This window comes from Schistocerca nitens, chromosome 5, assembly GCF_023898315.1.
Source record: "Schistocerca nitens isolate TAMUIC-IGC-003100 chromosome 5, iqSchNite1.1, whole genome shotgun sequence".
Lineage (NCBI taxonomy): Eukaryota > Metazoa > Arthropoda > Insecta > Orthoptera > Acrididae > Schistocerca > Schistocerca nitens.
This window is the reverse complement of record NC_064618.1, coordinates 554,306,923-554,331,867: the sequence shown is the minus strand read 5'-3', so window position 1 is coordinate 554,331,867 and position 24,945 is coordinate 554,306,923. Positions and strand designations below refer to the sequence as shown.

At 39.1% G+C, this 24,945-nt stretch overlaps 1 protein-coding gene across 6 annotated transcripts in view; it reads right to left on the bottom strand.

The window, feature by feature from the left end:
* Positions 1 to 24,945, bottom strand: part of LOC126259640 (coiled-coil domain-containing protein 102A) — a 145,848-nt gene that overhangs the window by 54,541 nt on the left and 66,362 nt on the right. For all 6 annotated transcript variants that reach the window (XR_007546543.1, XR_007546542.1, XM_049956572.1 and 3 more), the window contains 2 exons: positions 24,019 to 24,130; positions 16,527 to 16,754 (listed from right to left, as the gene is read on the bottom strand). Coding sequence is in view for 4 of the 6 variants with exons in the window: in XM_049956572.1 (XP_049812529.1) it covers positions 16,527 to 16,754; positions 24,019 to 24,130 (340 nt within the window). In the remaining 2 variants the exon portion in view is untranslated. The remainder of the gene's footprint in view (positions 1 to 16,526; positions 16,755 to 24,018; positions 24,131 to 24,945) is intronic.

Sequence of the window (24,945 nt, the reverse complement as noted above, 5' to 3'; positions counted from 1 at the left end):
GAAGTCTGTGGTGCTCAATCCATGAACAGGCTTCTGGCCTGACTACAGGTACTCTGCAACCTTTTTGTTCACTGTGGCATGAGGAGGGTAATGATTGTGAGCCAATTATCCTGGCTGTCTTTCACCCACGCCCTCCCCTCTTCCCCTAGGAAAGACCACCACAAACACTAAATATGATAGCAGGCCAAGTGAACCTGGAGCTATCCTAGAGGAAATGGGACAAGGAAAATTCCTTGTTCCTGTCCAAGATTGCGCGCAAGATCTCCAGGGCTGCAGTCTAGTGCTCCACCACTAGACCACTAACTATGGGTCAGTAAAAATATTATAATTGTAACACCACAAAAATTATTGTCCATGTATGTAGGTCCAACACTGTCTTGCCTAGAACCTGCCCTCACTCATTAGTGGAGTGTGAGCTATTATACCGATATCTGATTGATTAAAACTTTAAGATGGACAAGTATTTAAGCCCAGAATCTTACCTTTCATGGGCAATGTTCTTACCAACTGAGCTACTCAGAGGTAACTCACAGCTTTCAGCTCCTAGTAAACATCTCTTACTTTCCAGACTCCACAGTATTTCTACTATGTACCTTGTTGGACTATTACTCTTTGAAAAAGAACATGGCAGACAAATGGCTCAGCTACAGTATAATGATGTTTCTAGAATGACTCTTTCAATGCTACAGTGACATCTGACATGTGCACTATAATGAAACATTTGGATAAGTTAAAACTGCTTGAAATTGAGTGGGACTTGATCCCAAAAACTCATCTTTTGCAGCTAATGCTCATACTAATTGATTATCCGTGAGCGCCTCAGAACCTACCTCACATTTTCAGACTGTCAATAACCATCTTCAATATTCCAAGCTCATCAGAAACTCTTCTGCATTCCCTGAAAGACTGACACTCATGGAGGAAAGAATAAGGTGGAGAAATGTTTTACCCATACCCTATGGCAAGGCTGAGAGAATAAAGAATATGGTGGAGAAATGTCTTCCCCATATGCTATGGCAGGGCTGGGAAAATGTGAAAATTTAAGCACTATCAAATAGTCGCAGAGCTAGCCAGCAGCTGCGCCCCCCTGCCTCCCATCCCAATAGCAATGCATTCCCCCTCCATCTCCCTAAGCATTCTAACACTGCTTTTTCCCAAATGACTTGTACACACCAGTGTGGCCTGTTGACTTCGTGTGTTCGAACTTTCTATTTTCAGTGCTCATTTGTAGTAACAAGACAACTATTGAGAAGAAAATGTCTGAGAAACAGATAAGGCACACAAAATGGAAATCAATCTAAGGAATTCTTACACATCAACCGACATTACAAAGAAACCTACTTTCAAAAAAAGTGGCATTTGGTGTTTGTTTTGTGATACAAAAATACAAACAATAAACAAGTGTAATGTACTACAATATTTCCAACTGCTTCATCGGTTTCAATACTTTACAAAGGAAAGCTAAATTTCTTGAGGAGACAACACAGAGAGAAAGAAGGTAGTAGTATTCATGTAGCTAGATATTATTAACATTACTGATTACGCACGTATAGTATTGATAGCGCCTTCATCAACCACACCCGGCATGCCTCTCACAGCTAGGAAGGGACAGCACATTTAAATATCCCACCAGTACACTGTTGAGTGAGCTCACTCTTCCACTGTTCTCTATCATCAAGCGACACACACACACACACACACACACACACACACACACACACACACACACACACACCGGTTTGCTCAACTGATGTGACCCCACTGCCTGTACTTCTGATTCGCCAGCATGTCTTTTTTAACAGCTGAACTCGGACCTTCACCCCAGACTCAGTGACTCTACAGAATTATCAACCTCAGTGCAGAGGACTGCAGTGAGGAAACTACATAGACTAGCATGACACTATTAAGCGTTATTAGTTACCAGTGACTTACCTGATGACATCAACATTCAAGACTATTCGTTTCTGTCAAGAGCTTTACTCTAATTTTATATGACTCATCACCACAGAGGAACCTACAGCATTTCAAGTTATCTATGTCTCAATTATTAAATCAACATACTGTAAATATATTTATAAATGTGTTACCTTTTTGCAGAAGACTGATTGTCTTATTTGGCCACCTTGACTATCAACACTTCACTTCATTACATCGTTTTGTCTCCAAATTTACCTCCTCCTCCTACTTAAAGGAAGAAAATCATACAATGCATAATGGTGTTGCAACAAAACGGAGTTATCACATAACTGTCAAAACAGTCTTTCTACAGACCAAGCACTACTCTGTTTCACCAACCAAGTTCTGGAAGACATGAACAAAAAAATGTCTCTAGTAAGTATTTTTTGTGGCCTCTCAAAATAAAAAAAAGCCTTTGATTGTGTAAACCATCTAATCCTTTTGAAAAGACAGAATATTATGGTTTGGGTGGTACCATTGGTTCATGGCTCCAATCATACCTAAAGGATCGAAAGCAGACTGTAATGCTGAATGGCTCATCCAGAGAACCTGCCTCATCTGAGTGGGGCTCAGTAAGTTGTGGTGTGCCACAAGGCTCTGTATTGGGTCCACTACTATTTCTCATCTTTGTTAATTATCTCCTACTTTTTCCAGATGCAAACAGTAAATTTACTTTTTTTGCAAATGATACAACAATTCTAATTGACTATTTTACAGACAACAATCTTGAACAATTACAAATAAAGTTTTCAATGATATTGTAAACTGGTTTTCTTCAAATGGTCTCTCACTCAATACAGATAAAACCCTTTACACGAGATTCCATACTCCACAAAGAAATCTGGAAGAAATTAACACAAGTGCAGATATCAAGAAATACAAAAAGCTGAGGTTACAAAATTCCTGGGTGCTTATATAGACAGCAAATGTAACTGGTAAGCACACATTCTTCATCTTTATAAAACACTTAGCTCAGCATATTTTGCACTACGGGTTACTGCTTCAGTGGCTGAAGTAGGCACCAGCAAGGCTTCGTACTTCGGATATTTTCATTCATTAATGCCATATGCTATTATATTCTGGGGGAACCAACCTCTCACAAAGAAAATTTTCACTGCACAAAAAACAAAGATGATGTGACTTACCAAATGAAAGTGCTGGCAGGTCGACAGACACACAAACAAACACAAACATACACAGAATTCAAGCTTTCGCAACAAACTGTTGCCTCATCAGGTAAGTCACATCATCTTTGTTTTTAGATATATTTTTCCTACGTGGAATGTTTCCCTCTATTATAACCATATATATATATATATATATATATATATATATATATATATATATATATATATATATATGAAATGTCTGCTTGTGTTTGTGTATGTGTGGTTGGATATGGGTGTGTGTGCGAGTGTATACCTGTCCTTTTTCCCCCCTAAGGTAAGTCTTTCCGCTCCCGGGATTGGAATGACCCCTTACCCTCTCCCTTACAACCCACATCCTTTCGTCTTTCCCTCTCCTTCCCTCTTTCCTGACGAAGCAACCGTTGGTTGCGAAAGCTAGAATTTTGTGTGTATGTTTATGTTTGTTTGTGTGTCTATCGACCTGCCAGCGCTTTCGTTTGGTAAGTCACATCTTCTTTGTTTCTAGATATATTTTTCCCACGTGGAATGTTTCCCTCTATTTTATATATATATATATATATATATATATATATATATATATATATATATATGAGCGGTGTCCATCAAAGGCACTCTTGCAGGCCCTTGTTTTGAAAGATGGGCATCCTTACCACCTCCTCACAATATATCTTTTCCTTGTAGACCTTTGTCTGTAAAAACCCTTCTATCTACAAAGATAACAGCCAATTTCCCAACCAATAACAGTCTGCACATTGAACCAAAAAGCCTCACTATGGTTCAAAACAGGGCTTGTTACTCCAGCATTAAGCTGTTTAATGCTCTCCCACCACACATCAAATGCCTTCACAAAAGATTGCCAGAATTCAAACAAACTCTCAAGGAGTACTTGATAGAGAAATCTTTTTATACAATTGATGAATATGTGAAAGAAAAAGTACATAATCACTATATTTGTAAGTGTTATAAACTTAGTATAATTAATTTTATTTTGAGTATTATCATAGGCGTATGACAGTTATTATTGGTATTCGTGTATTTTGTGAGGTAACGGGCGAGTTGGGGTGCCCTGAAAATATTCTAAGTTCATGAAAATATTCTAAGTTCAGAGTTGGCGGCCGCCACTGGGGCTGCTCGGCAAGCCGCAGCTCATTAGCAACCGGGTGATGCTGCACAATGGCTGGACCACGTGGTCTATCAACTACATGGTTGGGAATTCCACAGTGACGCTGTGTCGATGAAGGAGACATGCAGGGGGTGCCAAAGATGGCAGACTTTGTGAAACCATAATGGCAGACATTTCACTGTTCGTATAGAAATTAATAGTAGGCAGATGAATCGTGATAACTTAAAAAGAAACGTGTACATTACCATTATGTGCACAACAATTTTGATGGTGTAATCAGATTTTCAATATCTTTATTAGTTTAAAGTTTAGTATCTGACTGTAAATTATACAAGTAACACCCAGCAACGAATTTTCAAAATCTAAACGGTTCATCCAAATTTGTCGTTCGACATGGCTTTAGAAAGCTATTAGTGTAAACCTAAATTGGTATAAATTACAGGCATGTAACTTGAATAGTACATGAGTTATTGGAGGTCAAAGTGGCCAATTACTATCAATCACATCAGGCCATAAGTACTCTGCAGTTACATGAAAAAATGGTAGCAGCATGCTTATAAATATATTTATTCATCTATGTCTTTGTTTATATCCGATATATACTATTCATGAAGAAACTGGTCAAATATTTACTGTGTTTTAGAAATCACAGAGACATTAGGCTATTGGCCTGCCTTTTGTTTCTATTCCTTTGATATATGCTTATTTGACTTGTTTAAGTACTTAATAATGTGTGTTAGAGCGTGTTTATGGTCACACCATAGGAATATTTATTTACTTTCAAGTTATTTAAATGTAAATCCAGTATTTCAAATGTGTTTCATTATGTTTCTGAGTGTGCATTGGCTTGGAGACAGAGTGGGAGCACTCTAGCTGATCGCAACGATCATTTCCAAAAAGGACATGTGGAGAGATGTATGGAGGATGGAGAGGAGCGTCGTTTTCGGAGAGGACACGAGGCAGTTTGAACAGTGTGGCACGAGTGACTGTACAGCAGAGGCCATGGGGGAGCACTGGACGAGGAGGTGCGACGGGCAGTTGCTGGCAAGACTTGGAGAGTGGAGCATATTTCGTAATGCCAACTTGTGCACTTGTGAGATTTCTGTGGCTTCTGCAGTGAAGATGTAGTATGCGTTTAGAAGCGAATATCTCATGAGCTATGTTGTTGTTCATAACTAATTACGTGCAGTAGGAATCTATTGTTTCCCTGTTATTCAACTTATATTTTACTTAATTGCTGGACCATCGACACCAATAAGTGTTTTGAAGTAATAAACGGCATTCTTATAGGTACGTCTACTATCGTGCTCACCATTTAAAGTCATTAAGAATAGCCCCTGTAGATTTTATTTAATTGCAATCTTTTGTTTATAAATGTCTATTCATTCAAAATTCGCAATTGCAGAGTGATAGCAACCTTCGACTATTCGATTCATGTGTATATTCATATTGTATACAGTAGACTCCGCAGTATTTGGCCTGTAATGCGGCAACTACGTATCCCAGCCCCTAGACAATGAAACCAGTCAAAACTTTTAATACTTCAACTCTGAGTCTGAGGGTACGTAGTTGAGGGCCACACAACATTCATTTTTTGTTTATGAAAGCCCGCAATTTCCTTTGGATATTTAGTTTATCTTGACTCCTGTATATATTACACATCCTTAACATGTGAAACAAGAATGTTCTATTAACTGAATGTGCAGTTGTTTAGCTGATATCTTATTTACATTTTATCTTTTATTTACGTAAGATATATTTCAACTGTGTACAATACGACACATTCCATATCGTAAATATATTACTCATCCTTAACATGTGAAACACAATTTTCTGTTAATTGGTTGTGCTGTTGTTTAGTTGATTTTTATTTACAATGTATCTTTTTATTGTATTTATACAAGTTATATTTGAACTATGTAGAATCTGACACGTTCCATATCCTTGCAATTCACTCGCTACCAGGATTTACGGAAAATGAAATGAAATAAAATAAATAAAAACAGCGAAAGCAGTAGGCCCCTCAGTGACTGAGAATTTTTGAAATAACAAAATTTTTCTTTTTAAAATTCAGGCTTGATCACACCACGTATGTTACAAGAACATAGGTGACCGGTTTCGGTCATATCACATGACCATCATCAGACCCATGGCACCATTCGAACTGGACCAGTTGACATCACAGCAGCTGAGAAGAGTGCTCCACCTACCATCTTCGAAGGATGCCATGGGTCTGATGATGGTCATGTGATATGATCGAAACCGGTCACCTATGTTCTTTTAACATACGTGATGTGATCAAGACTGAATTTTAAAAAGAAAATTTTTAAAATTTTTGATCACTGTTCCAAAAATGTTTATTAGAATTTGAAATAATGCTTTGTGACTGTCGCAAAAATTTTATGCACAGTGAAAATTCCTCTTTTCGAAATACTTCCTCTTTCAATGGGAGTGTTGTGTTGACTTATGAAATAAATGATGGACAATGTGGAAGTTTAGTTGAAAGACAGGAATTAAGACCTTTTGTTTTGACTGGAAGCATGGTGTAACATGTTGCTCACCTTGCCATGTTTCTAAGAGTTCTCACACTGAATTCAACATGGGTGAGAACTTAATTTGGTCCCAATGCACGACACAATTACAACTAATGGAATATTTCCTTGCTTAGAAACATAATTTACAAGTGCAACATTTGCTAGGAAAAACTTCTGTTGATCATTAACGGATGGAGCTTCGGCATTCATTGGTCATCAGTCTGATGTCATTTCTTTGGAGAGGAAAAAAGATGAAACACATTGGTACACAGCAGAAAATACCAGCAATACACTGCATTCTATATCACAATAATCTCTAGCAAAATATATTGTTGTAAATCACAAATAATACAGAGTGTCTCAAGAGGACTGGTCAGTATTCAGGGATATGACAAGAATGACCATTTGAAGCAAAAAAAATCTTGTAAACATGGGCTCTAAAATGCACACCGTAAGAGTTCAGCAGAAGAGACGTGTTTCACGGTAGCAAAGATGAACAAATGCTCATAGCTCTTACAGTATGCATTTTAGAGTCCATGTTTACTAGCCTTTTTTGCCTTTCTAGTAACTGTTCCTGTCATATCCCTGAATGTTGACTATTCCTCTTGGGACACCCTGTGACTCAGATTGCATGGTTTGATGCTCTGGCCTTTTAAATATTTCCTGGAAGAAAGTGACTGTGAATATGGCAATGTACCTACTTTCTCTGAAGTAAGCTGTTGAGAAGAGATGTTATTTTCCAATGTATTTTCAACAAGAGTGAAGATACGGCACTATTCATGGACATGAAAGGAAAATCAGTAAAGGAGTTTTATGACTGTCAGTTGGTATTAGCTCTTACTGAACTGACCAAGCAAGTGCAACAGTATAATTTTCTCCTGAAACCAAAATAATGTCAAGTAGTTGGATAACTAGTTCATATTTCCTCTACAAGACAAAGAAATTTTCAGGATATTAGGGTGTGCACTTTATAAATGTTAGTCTAACTGCAAGTGGAATGAATATTGTGAAGGGGACACGGATCGAACATTTGGATGGACTTGCTACTGTGCTAGCTGCTCCAAAAGAAAACTTTAGCAATGGAGCCATGGCCTTAATCAGTTTTAACTTGATTTTAATATTTTTGCAATTACTTCTGCAATGGACATTGTAAAGGCATCTTCTAAAATACTGCAACAACTCACTGACTGTCGTTGCAATCAGAGGAGAGGGAGAAGTTTCACACTGCAGAAAATTTGGATATCTTCTATGAGAATGTTCTTCATGCTCAGTTCCTATGGTTGTTTAAAATGCTGCACAAGTCTGCAGTATGTTCAGAATGAAATAAGTGTATGTGAAAGCTTTTTTTTCTTTTCTTTTCCCAGTAATGAAATTAATGAAATCAAAACTTAGGCATAGTCATACTTATGTTCACCTGATTGGGGCACCCCATCTGGCGTTCAGTACTTCCAGTCCAAACAACGAGAAGTTCACAAAAAATAATATTAATTTTAAAAACTTGATTCATGTAAAAAAGGTGTTTCTTTCTTTTTCACATGTAGTAGACCTGCTTTGAACTTCACACTTCTGTGTAAGATTAAGTGAAACGTTTGTGTTCTTTTCTTATTATTTCATGCATGTATTTTATATGTGATCATGTCATTAAACATGTGTCTGAACGTTTCACAACTTAGTACACTAATTCTGTAGGTCGAAATAGATGTGTGTTTCCCACCTGTGATGTGCAGCACAGATGGAGTCACTGGGAAGGTTCTGCTCTGACACAGACAGGCTGAGAAAACGCCACGCTCTCCCTGGCACTGACCTTTCCAGTGAAGTAGGCAGCTCTCATGCCTATCCCTGCCCTAGAGGTTGTTACTAGAATTAATCTTTCAGTTTGTGTCTCACGCTATGTAACTTCCTAACAGAAGTACACTGTGTGACTACCTGAGACACAAATCCAGAACCTTGTCTTCCAAGTGAAATGCCCTTGTGCATCACCCACAAAAGTCAAGGTTCTGGTTTTGAGTTCTTGTCTAGTACACTGGGAAATTGGTTCTCTTGATGAAATATGGAAATCAGCGGCATATATAATCTGTGATAACCTTAAGTTTTGTACAGCATAAGATTTGGTGTGATTTTTTGCCCCACAAATTACTGACAAAAACTTCATTTTCAATCTGTTTGTATTTATGCAACAACAGCCCCAATGTCATAAAATGAGGCATTAGTGGTCAATACCACAATTTGATCTACGTCAATTAATACCTAACAATATTATGAAAAGGAAAGTTGCTACTCACCATATAGCGGAGATGCTGAGTTGCAGATAGGCACTACAAAAAGACTATCAAAATATAAGCTTTTGGCCATCATGGTCTTTGTTGTGCCTATCTATGACTCAGCATCTCTGCTATAAGGTGAGCAGCAACTTTTCTTTTCATAATATTGTTACGTTCCATCCTGGATTTTTCAGTGAACACCTAATTTTATTCAGTTGTTAATTTCATTTTTCAGCTTTTGAAAAACATACTGTTGAAAGTTTTTTCGATTTAAATTTCATATTTTTCTTTCTGAAATGTCTCAGCAATCTGAATATTTGATTACGTTTATCAATGAACTTCAAGTATAATTGTACTTTTCAAATAAATGATTCCAATATTTTGCCATTTTCGAAATGAGGAAAGTTTTCTGATAGTTCTCACACTGATATCTTGTTTTCCAGTTTATGCTTTTAAAATAAATGAGTCCAATATTTCAATATTTTCTGAAAGAGGAAGGTTTTTTTGATAGCTCTCACATTGATATCTGGTTTATCCAATTTGCATCAATGATACAGTCTACACATTATACTACATTTAAAAAATTATGCATTTTTATTGCAAAATCTAGTCCACATTTTCTTATTTTGTGCTGGATTTGTGGCTGTGATTAGTGCATTAGTCGTATCATTAGAGCATCCAAGTATGGCATGTGTAATCTGTTTCAGAAATAGCTGATAAATAGCAGGAGCACTGGCCATGGTAAATGGAAGTTACCGAAATTTGAATTATTGACAACGATTAGGTTTCCTAATTTTTTGGACAACATTCAATAAAATGACTTTTGACAAATTTGTCAGTCACAAGCCTCTGAAACATATGTACAGGTCTTGAAACCAATCTCTCAGAAACATGAGAAATAAGCATGGATCTATCTGCATTTGGTACAGTTATGACTGGAGAAGCACAATAATTTTTACATGCTTCTGTATGCCTTGTTTAGTAAACCTGCCAGTTTCAAATTTGACTTTATTCATGAGTGCAGATGGCCAGAAAAAAATTGTTGTGGCCCTATGCAAGTAGAAAAGTTCTTTGAATGGCATTGTTTTTTCTCCTCTGGCAAAAAATACACATATTTTCAAATAGTCAATCTTTAGGTCAATTCTGTTCGTCCAACATTTTTCCAGTCAATGGATTCAATCACTGAAGTGATTGTGAAAAGTTTGCAAAAATCTCATCTACAGCTGCCATAACCTCCGCATCGGACTCAAAAGAATTTACACCGAAAAATTTGTTTATATGTGGGAACAGATTACAACAGAGATTGCCAAGCTCATCGAATAGAGTGGATGCTCCAGCACATCAAACCCTCAATAATTCTTTCTTACATTTGCCGTTGGTCAGCATTCAACAGATTTATCATACAAAATGTAATGTAACCCTTCCTTTGATATGCCAATAACATTAGTTATTTCATCCTTTAAACTGTTGATCATCAAATGCTATATTGTGAATTTTAAATATATTTTCATCTATGATTGCACCTTTGAGTTGTCTTTCACATGGAGTACCTTCCAGATTAGTACAACTATATTTGAATTCAGCCATTCCTTTTTTTTAACTGTTGAAAGTGGAGCATCATACTCTCTATAGACCTCCATGTATGGTATTCAGTTTATTCATTTATACGAATATTTTAAAAAGCTTTATAAACAATTTAGTTACGCAGATAAAACTGACACGCAACTTACTTTATTTGCATACCACAATCCAATATAAATACAACAAACTTTCATTGCTATCAATGCCTTCACATACCAAGTTGATAAATTTTCTCACTGCCTTCATAATGCTCCACATTTTCATAAGTTTCTTTGATAGTTTTATGTAAATTCGTGTTGCTCACCAGATTTGACAATGCTGATTTCTTCTTGCCAGTGTTCAATTTGAAGGATTCCAAATAAAGTAATTGTCTTTCTGGCATTCACAATCAGCAGTGGAAATTCCTGTGCCCTTCCTTCAAATTTTGCCACTTTCATAAATTTTCTTTTCATGTCAATTTAGGTATCATTGAATACTTTCAGTAGCAAATTATGATCATGTAATTTTGGTGAGTCTGGCTATTCATAAGAGTTTTAACTGATCAGCAAGCAGATTGATGCATCTTCCCTATTGATCACTTCATTGCTTCTTTGTTCCAGTGAAGCCTGATTTTGGATAGATTACACCTTTGACTCATCCTCACAATGAATTGTGTTCTTTTAGCGTATAGTGGTTATTTGCCCTGGCTTCTTATTAATGTGGTCAAAACATGTTGAAATTTGTATTCAGATTGGCTAATTGCACACCAGCCTTTTGAGGAATTGCTTGGAATGTTGACAGCTCAATTTGAAGTGGCTTGTAACTTGAATTATATCAGATGACACTGTTTTATGATGTGTTGGATCTGATCATAAACTATGGAATTTTTTAAAATATCATTTAATAAAGTATTATTAAACAGTGACTCATGAAACAACAATAGAAGGCAAGAGACTTAAAGGCTGATAGACAGAGGCATGGAGTATCGGGGTGAAATAATGTGTGAAGAAGAGAGGAGAGGACTGAGACAGAATGATGAGGGAAACATGATGAGAGGACAGGAAAATCTGGAGAGGCTTATGTTCCAAATAGATCCAGCCAGTGGCTGGAAACTAAAAGACAATGATGATGAGTGCATACAGTACTGCAAAGCAAAATTTTGCACTGGCATATGATGTCTTGAATTTCCCTGCTGCGACATTGGTCTTTATGACCAAACATGTGAGAGCAAAGCTGGTCCTAAGTGTACACCGTCTTCTCACACTATTTATCACCTACTGCTCATACATTGTTCTACATATTCTTAGACTTGATAATTGACCATCTCTGTTATGAATGAAAAAAAAGTCAAGTTCGGAAAACACACATACACACATTTATTTTACACAGCACAAAGCATGTATGAAAAATATCCAATGTTGTTGTTGTTGTTGTTTTTACCTACATCAGTGAAATCTTAATACAATTTCCTTATCAACTTATCTACTCAACCACTAGAATTCAGTTTAACATTATCTAATTATCGAATTACCTCATTTTATCACCTCACCTCACATAACATGTCCAGACCAATATTGTCTATGAAACAATGTTTTTACAATGTGTGATGGTCACAAACATATAAACAGATATTCCCATATCATGGAATCACACTACAGTACATATATTTTATCAGGGTAATTTCCAAAACTATTAAACTGTTTAATACAGACCTCTTTACAGCTGTCTCATTCATTAATTTTTCCTCTTCCTGTGTCTTGCTTGCATTTTTCCTTTCTCCATTTAATGTGTGCCACCCGCTTTCACCTCAGTATTTCCCTACAGTGTTAATCACTTAAAGTAGACTACACATGTAAAGTTCCTCATTCTGAACTAACTCAAAAGCCCCAGAATGATACTAAGTAACTGAAATTTCCATATCATTTCCTCTGCTCTTTTGATTAGAAGCTTCAGTCTTGTATGAACTATATCAACTATGTAAACATAATGTCAATGGATAGATAAAAGAATCTACTCACCACACACACACACACACACACACACACACACACACACACACACACGCACACAAAGAGGTTCAACTTTTACATGCTCTTGGAGCCAGAGGCTCCTTCTTCTGACAGAAGAGTTGAAGGGAAAGGAAGAGGGGTGAAGGAAAAGGACTGGAGACGTTTAGGGAAAGAGGTGCAGTTCAGAAAAATCGCCCAAAACCCGGGTCAGCAAAGACTTCCCGGACAGGATGAGAAGGAAAGACTGATTGTTGGAGACTGAGATTTGAAAACCTGAGAGCTTAAACATGGAAGACTAAAACATTGTGCATGAATTAATAAGAGTGAAAAGCTAAGTGCATTGCATGTAACAGTGGTGGAAGGGGGGATAGAAAAAAAAGCGGAGGGTTCAAGAAAATGAAAGATGTAGAAAACTAAAATGGAGTGAAGAAAGGAGTAGTTACTGTGAAGAAATGGTGAGATGAAAGGAATTAATGTAAATTAAGGCTAGATGGGTGGCAAGAAGCAAGGATATGTTGTATTATTAGTTCCCATCTGTGGAGTTATGAGAAATTGGTGTCTGGGGGAAGAATCCACATGGCACGTGTGGTAAAATAGGCACTGAGATCATGATGTCCTGTTGTATAGCATGCTCTGCAACAGGATATTATATGTTGCCCTCCATCTATGCCCATACATCCTGACTGATAACTGGGTGGTAGTCACGCCGATGTAAAAGGCTGAACAATGTTTACTTAATAGCTGGTATATGACATGTTGTTTCACATGTGGCTCCCCCTTTGACAGTAAATATTTTGACAGTTACAGGGCTGGAATAGATGGTGGCAGGAGGGTGCATAGGGCAAGTATTGCAATGGGGATGGTTACAGGGGTAGGAGCCATAGGGCAGGGAGATGGGCGCAGAAGGAGCATAGGGTCTCACAAGGATATTGCGAAGATTGGGAGGCAGGGAAAAGCTATTCTAGGTGTGATGGGAAAAAATCTCAGACAGAATTTATCTCATTTCAGAGCATGATTTTACGAAGTCATGGCCTTGTAAAGTAGCTGACTTATACATTAAACATCAGGATAATACTGGATGACAAGTGGTGTGCTCCAAAGTTGTTTTTTGGGGGGATCAGCAGTACCAGGATTGGATGTGATGGCCTGGGAAAATATGCTTTTGAACTAGGTTATTGGTAAAATTACATCCAGTGAAGGCTGAAGTGAGAGTGGTGATGTATTGCTGTAAAGAGTGCACTCAAACAAATACATTTGCCTCAAATGCCAAGGCTGTATGGGAGGGAACATGGAAAGGATGACATGGAAAGGATGGCAACTGTCAAAATGTATGTACTGTTGTTTGTTAGTAGGTCTGATGTGGATGGAAGTGTGTAGCTTGCCTTCAGTGAGGATGAGATCAATATCAAAGAAAGTGGCATGGGAGATCCAGAATAGGACCATGTGGAATTTAATTGGGAGAAGATATTTAGAGATTCTAGGGATTTTAACAGGTCAGCCTCACCTTGAGTCCATACTGCAAAGATGTCATCAATGTGTCTAAATCAAACCAGGGGCTGAAGGCTTATGGATCTAGGAAAGCCTCCTCCAAGTGACCCATGAAAGGTTGGCACAGGAAGGAGCCATCCTAGTTCATGTGGTTGTACCCCTCATCTGTTTGAATGTCTGCTCCTCAAACATGAAGTTGATTAAGGTGAGCAAGAAGAACATCATAGGTTTCGAATCAGATGGGCATTGACTGAGAAAATGTTCAGACTCAGACAGACCATGTATGTGAGGGATGTTGGTATAGAGGGAGACAGTACTTACATTTTGACAATTGCCATCCTTTCCATGTCGAAGGTTCCCTCCCATACAGCCTTGGCATTTGAGGCAAACTTATTTGTTCGGCTGCAGGCTCTTTACAGCAATACACCACCACTCTCACTTCAGCCTTCACTGGACATAATTATCCGAACAGCCTAGTTCACAAGCAGATTTCCCAGGCCATCAAATCCAATCCTGATACTGCTGATCCCTTCAAAAAACAACTTCAGAGCACATCACTTGTCACCCAGTATAATCCTGGTCTTGAATGTATTAATCAGCTACCTTAATAAGGCCATGACTTCCTAACATTATGTCCTGAAATGAGAACAATTGTGTCTGAGGTTTTGCCCACCATACCTAGAATAGCTTCCAATCCCCGCAATATCCTTGTGAGACCCTATGCTCCTGCACCCATCTCACTACCCTATGGCTCTTACCCCTGTGAATGCCCCCACTGCAAGGCTTGCCCTATGCACCCTCTTACCACCATCTATTCCAGCTCTGATACTGGCAAAACATATACTATCAAAGCGAGAGCCACATGTGAGATGACATGTCATATACCAGCTGTTATGTAAACACTATTCAGCCTTTTACATCGGCATGACTAAGAACCAGTTATCAGTCGGGATTAATGTGCATTAATGGGCGTAGCGAGTACAGAGACAATGTCCTATTGCAGAGCATGCTATGCAACATGGCAGTCACGACCTCAGTGCCTGTTTCACCAGACATGCCATTTGGATTCTTCCCCAGACACCCATTTCCCAGAACTCCACAGGTGGTAACTGAAACTACAACATGTCTTTGGTTCTCTCCACCCACCCAGCCTTAATTTATGTTAATTCCTTCCGTCTCAACATTTCTTCACAGTACCTGCCCCTTTCTTCACTCATTTTCTGACGTGCCTATTATTTGCCATCCCCCTTCCACATCTGTTACAGGCAATGCACTTAGCTTTTCACTCTTATTAACACATGCTCGATGTTTTAGTAGTATTCTCTGTCTTGCGTATTACACTGTCTTCTACCTTTAAGCTCTGGATTTTCAAATCTCCTCTGGTGCAGTCCCCTAAAATCAGTCTTTTCTTCTCATCCCATCTGGTAAGTTGGCAGTGTTCACTGCAGGTGACCATTAAAAGGCAGACCTACAATTTTTGTGGTTTTACAATAGCAACCTTATGTCTGAATAGTATCATTGTAGAGTATACACACTGAGTGGCAACTTCCCATGCTGACAATACTTCTTACCAAAAAATTACAATGCAAGCCTGGTCCAAACTTGAAATGACTCTTTGTGGTGTGGTGACAGACTGAAGAGTGTAAATAAGTGACACTGACCCATTCACAATTCAAGCACAGCACATACTACTGAACTACACTAAGAAAGCAGAATTACTTTTACCTCCACTACACAGGTGGCTGTATGCCACAAGTCTTGTGGTTAAAAGTGTAATGAGAGACAGGTCTGATCGAAAAAAATTAGTCACGAGATTGGTGCAAAAGTGTTTTTCCATAGATTATGTGAAAAGCAAAAACTGTGACATGTGAAATGTGAATTAATATTTGCAATATTCCACTATGTTCAATATTGTCCTCACATCTGTGAGTCCGCCTCCGAAGCTGAGCAGTCAGCATGCCTGACTGCCGTGTGGAGGATCCAGGTTCAATTCCTCAGTTGGAGGGCTGATATAGGGTGTTATCAGCCTCATGAGGTCAACAGAGGAGATACTCGACTTATCAGTAGCGGTTCCAAAGTCAAGAAACCCAACAACAGTGAGCTGACCAAATACCCCTACATATGCATCCAATAATGCCAATGCAAGAGGATGACAAGAGTGGTCGGTTGGGTCCGAGTGGCCCATCTGGGGCCACAATGCAGAACTGTACCTTATCTTACCTTAGTTCAGTGAACTCATTTACTGTTTGTGCCTGCTTTTTATTTTTGACTCTGATATGGACGGGGGAGGGGGGACCAGTTTGAGTTCAGAAAACACATGCACAAACAAACATTTATTTTACACAATACAAAGTATGTATAAAAATACCCAAATGTGTTTTGTTGATTCTTAGAGAGATCAAAATCTGAGATTTCACCACATCAATATAAAGAAAAAGTTAGATTACCTTAACTCTGTCAGCAAGATCTTCACGCAGTTCTGTTTCCACTACTGATGATGAAGGCAAAGGCAAACGTCCTGCTGCAACATTGCGCTGCATACGTTCAAGTCGCTCATTTGCGTCACGAAGTTCAGCTCGTAGCTTTTTGTTCTCCCTCTCCAAGGCAAGTTTCTCAGTCTCCAGGCTTTCACTTCTTCTCCACTCAGCAGAATTTTCTGCCTGCATGCGTTCGAGCTGCATAAAATTTTATTTTTATTTAAAGTAATCATCCCAGTGCAAATGACATTCCACTACACTTATATTAGTTAATCATTTGAGAAAAGCACTATGGTAAACCATTCATAAAAGGGAAAGAAACTGTAATCATCAGACTTTCCAAATGGGGGATAGTGGGCGGTAATGCAAATATCACATTGCTTTGATTCTTTTACAAAATAGTACACAAAATCAAAATGTGTTCACAATGTGGATCCAAATGTTTCTCACCTCAATGAATTATTGAATTGGGGGTAAAACATAACCTGTTGCAGGAGAAAAAGATATATCTACACTCAAACATAGATTTTTAAACTCCATTATGAGAAACAGCTGTATAACACAAGTTTTACTCCTAGTCGAAGATCCAATTTTCTTGTTACTTTCTATCAAAACTACATACACAGATGCTCTTGGAAACATCAATAATCAGAAGTAGAGGTACAAATTTATTATAAAAAATACTTACAAAGTAAGTACATTTCTTTATGTTTTCAGCATTCTTTATGAGGACCATTACTACTGAGTGAAGCTCCTGCGAAGAGCCTCAAGAGCTTGTATGTTACATAGCAGTGACTGGAAAATATTCTGGATGTTCAGCTTGGTCAGGACATTCATCTATTTCAGTGTGTGTACACATCTATTTGCAAATAAAAGCCACTTTTTCCACTACAGGCATTATGAGGTGCCTACCAGTCCTAAGCACTTTCTTACACCAATACTACTACACAAGAAATCAGTCATTCCAGTAAACACATGAATAATGTTTAAGCTAATGAATCTGTACAAAGAGCTACAATGTTTCACAACTGTAAGTACAAGATCTTGACTGAGTGTCATACTTGCCAGTCGCAAATACCAAGCCTCCCGAGCGAGTTCTGCACTTAAGACCATGCCCTCGAAAATTTCTAGTTTTTGATTTAATAAGTGACATGCTGTTTCATCATGATCAGTTTACAGTGTTTTCACAAATAAACACTTCATAATGGCATTCACAGATGTGTTTCAAGTAACACAGCTACCCCTATTGTCACTTAGAATAACACGGTGTAGAATTACACTTTCCAGAGAATTTGATGGCGCTGCTACAGCTTCTGCAAGGGAAACCGAACACACGAGCTTCATGGCTAAACAGGCAGAGCAAATCCTGTGTAACAACTCAATAAGATAACTCAAGGATGGATTGCCTTAAGCACTGCAAATATCAGATGGAAAAGCAGGCCAGTCATACTGTATGTTTCTTATACGATCTTCTATATACTTACTAGCTAGACTGAGACACTTCAGGAAGTTTAGTAAAGTGAGGGGATCTAGCAACTATGACTTTAACTAGTTTTTTCTGCTTATAGTGATCGGTCATCTGAACCATTTTGGCTATTCGTGCACACTACCTGGCCCAAACTAAACCTCCAGATGTCACTGTCCATTTCCTTATATGGTAGTCTTACATATGTCTCACTTTAAACATTGCTTGATTCCCACTCATATGTTAGTATCATAATCAGAGATGGTGTGCACAAAGATAAAAATGGTCTTGATTCCTTGTGATAGTGTCATTCTCCCTTAGTAGGAATGAAATACTGTTGTGAGCTTGAAAGGAGACATACATGAGACTAAGATATAAAGAAGCATGCAGTGACATATGATGGTTTGGATCTGGCCGGGGACCTTGCATGTACAGCCAGAATGGTTCAGGCAGGCACTTCCAGTAAGTGGGAAATTTGGGTTCGAGCCCTGGTCCAGCACAAACTTTCATATATCACAATTGTGTAAAACAGCTATGCCCACAGCAGCTGATGCCATGAAGTTTGCATTCAGTGAATAATTTGGACTAATATTTCACACAGCTGCTGATGGTCAAATCATATATAAGTATTATATTAAAATTAAATGGATGCGGCATTTTTCCGCTATGAAGAAGATGTATCATATTAAGAGTGAACCACAAAACTGTAATCTCAGTCATATTTCAGAAACAGTTTATGTGAAAAACCAACAAAATCAGCACCCCAGGAACTTCTTACATTGGCATGAAACTTCGATAGCACCTGCAGCAGAATGATTTTGTACTTCAAAGACACCAGATAATCTCCTCCTGGCAAAAATACCAGCATTGTGAACACTAGCCCTGAGATGAAACTAAGAAATTAAAGGTGTGTGTCATTATGAAAGATCAAACACTAATACAGTAGAAGCCCAAAATGCCACAGACCGAAATACCGTGGATTTGGATATAAAGTGGTATAAAGTATGTCTCCCAAAATAAAATGTCATTTCTGAATTATTTTTGCACTCTCAGCATATTTTATAAACTTGAAAAAATGTTATTATAGTCAGCATGAAGCCTTTTTGCAGCATAATTTACTGTTGCAACCTTAAACTCAATCTTTGCTTTGTCTTACTAACAAATTAGGGTTGTTGCTAGACAGAAGCTTTTGATACACCCCTCACTATTGATTCAGTCAACGAAGTGCAGCAGTGCTTGGCAATAATCGAAATGAGCGTATCCATGTTGACCATAAATTATTCATTCACTGTCCAGATTTCTGCCTGCTTGTTATGATGTCACAGAAATGGAAAGCATATTTTGTAAGTTTTAAATTAAAAATTATTGACTGTGTGAAGAATGGTGAAACTAAAGCGCATGTATCATGCGACTATGGTGTACCGGAAGGATCAATCACAAGTTTCGTACAACTGAAAGTGATGCTGGTATGTCCAGCTCTTCCACCTGCTGATGCATAACAATCAGGAGATGGAAAAATAAAAACTTTGTTTTTATCAAAAAACATGATGGCATTAATTCAGCCACTGTATCAGGGCAACATATATGAATTTCAGGTTCATTATCACCACAAACTGTTCACTTCAGTAGTAAAGCCAGATGACAAAATCAAAATGTTCTTGAAATCTGTAAATCTTAACAAATATTGTGTATTTAGTAGGCCTTGCACGGCAAAGCATTGGTCCAACCACTATGAGGAATTGCTGTAACATGTGCTCTATTGAAGAAAATGCAACAGATGAATGCTGTAGTAACATAGATTTTAACAGCAGTGACATCCAGTTGCATGTGATGCAGTATTGATCTCAAATCCTTGAACCGTTGGGTAGTCGCTGACAACAAAGAACCGATTTCAGAGATTATAGATGACAAGGACATTATTGATGCTGTTTGAAATGAGAGTAGTGAAGCAATTGAGGATGATGAAGCTGAAGAAGAAGGTACAGATGACATTGTCAGTACACGTGAACTATTGGAGACTTCCACAGAAATAAAGTGATTATGTGGAAGAAGCAACAAAGTGAACCAAACCAAACTGAATTATTGCACCTGATGAGCAGAAAACAATGTGCATTACAAAAACTGTGTGAAATAACCCACCAGAAAAAACTGACTGACTTCTTTAAAACAGCATAATAATGACGTACTGTAGCTTGCAGGCAGTGTTGTAAATTATCATATTGTATTTGATAGTGTACTTTATTTACAGAATTGAAACTCTGTTACAGTATGCTTGATTATCCAATTGCTGTAACTTGTTTGGTAAGTTTCTGAAATGTTTTACTTCTAATGCTCTTTAAATTTAAATACAATATAGTACAGTATGTATAATACTGCTTTATGTGTTCTTCCAAACTTTCCATACACAGTTTGTCATTACATGGCTTCCTCTCGACATACTGCAGGTACGCTATAACTCTGGAGTGAAACATGTCCCCCCAACAACTGCGTTATATCAGCCTTCTACTGTAGTTTGTGTGGTTGGATATTGGTATTCAAAGACAGCAAAAATGGTATTAAACAAGGATAATAAAGTACATAGAGTGCCAGCCATCAAAATTGCAAAACAATGAAACTGGCAGAAAACAAACATCAAATTGGCACGAATTATGATACATGCTTGAATATGCAAATGATTAGCATTTCAGCACAACTGGACGAAGCAGGTCATTGTAACGCCATCAGCATTTTGTATATCAGGAAAGATTATGCAGCAGGTCTCATTCAGAAAACACATTCAAATATTGAAATCCCAGGATGGAATAATGGCAATATTATGAAAAGGATACATTGCTACTCATCATGCAGTGGAGATGCTGAGTCACAGACAAGCACAACAAAAAGACTGTTAAATAAGTAAGCTTTCGGTCAAAAGACCTCCTTCTGTGGAGTTGACAAAAACCACAGACACATGTGACCACTGTCTCTGGCTACTGAGGCCAGGCAGCGAGCAGCTGTGCATGTAGGGAGAAGCAGTCTGGGTGGTGGGGGTAAGGAAGATGCTGGGGTGGGGAGGGGGAGAGGTAGCAGATTAGAGGTGGGGCATAGTAAAGTGCTGCTTGTAGGAGCATACAGGGACAAGATGGGGAGAGCATAGGGCAGCTAGGTATGGTTGGGAAGTTAAGATGTAGGGCAATATGGGTGGCGGAGGGAGCAGAAAAGGAGAGAAGTAAGAAGACTTGGGGTGTGTCGGTGCACTAGAAGACTGTGTAGTGCTGGAATGGGGACAGAGAATGGGACGAAGGACAGTAACCAGTGATTAACATAGACTGAAAGCGAGGGGCGGGGGTTACAAAAATGCAGGATATCTTGCAGGGAGAGTTCCCACCTGCGCAATTCAGAAAAGATGGTGTCAGCAAGAAAGTATTCAGATGGCACAGGCTGTGAAGCAGTCACTGAAGTGAAGAACACTGTGGTGGGTAGCGAGTTCAGCAACTGGGTAGTCCAGCTGTTTCCTGGCCACAGTTTATCGGCGGCCATTTGTGAAGACAGACAGCTTGTCGGTCATCTTGCCCACATAGAACACAGCATGGGGTCTGCTGGTTTAGCTTGTAAATCATGTGGCTAGTTTCACAGGTAGCCCTGCATCTTATGGAACAGGTGACTATTGTGACCAAATTGGAGTAAGCGGTGGTAGGAGGATAAATCAGATCTTGCATCTAGGTCTGTTACAGGGATAAGAGTCATGAGGCAAGGTGGTTGGGAGCAAGGGTGGAATGGGGATAGATAGGGATATTGTGTAGGTTTGGTGGCGGCAGAATACCACTGTTGGAGGAGTGGGATGAATAGTGGGTAGGACATTCCTCATTTCAGGGCACGACTAGAGGTAGCCGAAACCCTGGCGGAGAACGTGATTCAGTTGCTCAAGTCCTGGATGGTACTGAGTCACAAGGGGTATGCTGCTCTGTGACTGGACAGTGGGACTTTGGGAGGTGGTGGGTGACTGGAGGGATAAGGCATGGGAGATCTGTTTCTGTACAAGGCTGGGAGGGTAATTTCGTTTGTGTAATTTCGGTCTCTGTACCCTTTTGTTATTCACTGTCCTTCATCCACTCCAGCACTACACAGTCTTATATTCCACCACCATGCCCACAATATTTTTACTTCTCTCCTTTTCCACTCCCTTAACCCTCCTCCCTCACCCTTCCCCTCCTACCCTCCATCTAGCCTCACAACTGTACCTAGCTGCCTTATCCTCTCCCCACCTTGTCCCTGTAGACTCCCACAAGCAGTACTTTACCATTCCCCACCCCTAACCTGCTAACCCTCCCCCTCCCTGCACCAGCCTCCTCCTTACCCCCACCACATGTCTCCACTATATGGTGAGTAGTAATCTATCCTTTTCATAATAATGATATTCAAATGTCAATGGTTTTTAACAAAATTGTGTTATGCACTGTGTTACAGGGGAAACATCTACCAGCACCATCGAATACAACAGTAGCAAGATTGTGGCCTATCGAGACTATGATTTGTTGTCCTGCAATACAGCTACTCATATTGACTGGTACTCCATGATTGCCATGAAGATATGAACTTGATGGGTTCAGGAGGAGCATACTCATTGTTGCACAGGATCTCAACAGCTCACATGACTAGCACTCAAGAGAATACATGTACTAGTTACTCAATTGTGCAGAATTGTACAGCCACATTAAATACCCTGAGCCAGGAAATGGTTTCGTTTTCAGCAAGGCAAGCAGCCAGGCAGACAGTGCAACAATGTATGCACAGTGAGCATTGTAGTGGCTTCCCTCGGAACAGCATCAGAGAGAGGCCTGATAACAGTAGCATGCCCAACGACTCGCAGGAGTGTCACTAGAGTCTTTTCACTGAGTTCCAGTTCTGTATACAAAGAGCAAATGCTGCCAAGATTACATTCATCATCACCATACAGTCCCAGCAAATGGCTTAAAGGTATGGGGTGCTGTTGGGTACACAATACGATCACCTCTCATTTTCACAGTTGGTAATTTAGGCAGCAGCCTTTACATTTCCAAAGTTCCAAGAGGTGTGCTCTACCTCAAGGTCACTGTGATGTCATCTTTTGACAAGATTATGCAATACTTAATGCTGCCCGTGCTGTCCTGACTTGCCTAGATACAGAAGTTGTCAGACTGTTGCCCTGGGAAAAACATTCTCCAGATCTCAAACACACTGAAAACATCTGAGCATGAGTTGCTGAGAGACTGGGTGCCACTTGGCACCACTATGACTGACGAACTCTGACAGAGAGTTGAAGTAAATGTACCAGTAAGTATCATTCATGCTCAGTTCGACTAAACGCCTCGCCAGTCAACAACTACTGTTGCTACTAGAGATGGCCGCTCTGTGCACTAAAGTTTTCATCCTCTGTATCCCCTGGTCAACTATCAATTTAATCAGGTAATCTTCCTGCTATATTGTACATCGATAACATGTAAAATTTTGTTATTTAATAAGATTCCTGGTGTTGCAATGTTAATAGCTAACAGTGTATAAGAATTTGTGGTGGTAGGAATCCACTTCTGTGTAGCCGAGACAACTGTATGACACACTACAGGACCATCAACACACACTAGTCGCAATGACAAGTAATACTTCTACATAATTTAATAATAATATTTTGCAGCACAGCGAGCACATTCAATTGGATGTTTCCAGCATGACATTCTGACCCTGCAGCAGAGTGTGTGCTGATATGACACTTCATGGCAGATTAAAGCTGTGTGCCGGACTGAGACTTGAACTCGGGACCTTTGCCTTTTGTGGGCAAATGCTCACGCCCCGTACTCATGGGGCATGGGTCATGCTTGGGTAGCTCAGATGGTAGAGCACTTGGCCGCGAAAGGTAAAGGTCCAGAGTTTGAGTCTCAGTCCAGCACACAGTTTTAATCTGCCAGGAAGTTTCAATTGAACGTTGTTCTCGGTTGGAATACAGTAAGTCTGCATTAAGTATTAAATATGAATGCTACTTACCTCTGCTCTAAGGAGGGCAAGTCGTCCTGCTATACCACCGTCTTGCACCCTTGTCTCACCAGCCAGATCTCCTCGTAACCTGTCCAAAGCTCGTTGCAGTGCTCCTTTTTCTCTGAAACAGAAAAAAATTCTCTAAATAATTAATGGAACTATGGTACATTGATTTATTTGCTTTAGTTTTAAAGTCCTATTTTTCTCTTTAGTGGACTTCCACCAAACAAAAACTATCATGCAACACCCCTTAATATGAAAATTATGGTGCAATTGTTCCTCTTTATAGAAGATATACAAAATTACGAAATAGGCTTGTTGTTTACAGTGACACATAACATCATTAATGCCAATACATTTACCAAGGGAATTAAACAGACTCGATGCATACGCTTGTAAAAGTGTACACTATTTAATCAAACATTGGAAAATCCAGGACAGAATGTAACAGTATTATGAAAAGGAAAAAGACTGTCACAAATAAAGCTTTTGGTGCATAAGGCGTTTGTCAAAAATAGACGACACACTCATGCACACATACACACAAATGCAATTTACGCACACGACTGCAGTCTCGGGCAACAGTACCCACACTCAGTCTTTTTGTTGTGCCTATCTGCTTCTCAGCGCCTCTGCTATATGGCGAGTCTACACAATTTAATAAGCATATCTTTGCACTGATATAATCTAAGCCAGAAGGAGACCATACTTCCTGGAAGTCTGGACTGACATGCAGGTATTTTTTTAAGGGTGATGTTCTTTGTGTTCTAATACTGAATCTCTGTTCCTGGAGAAAAAACTACAGTTTTTGAGTCAACAGTCTTCTGACTGGTTTGATGCAACCCACCATGAATTCCTCTCCTGTGCCAACTCTTCATCTCAGAGTGGCATTCGCAACCTACATCCTGAAATATTTGCTGGATGAATTCCGATCTC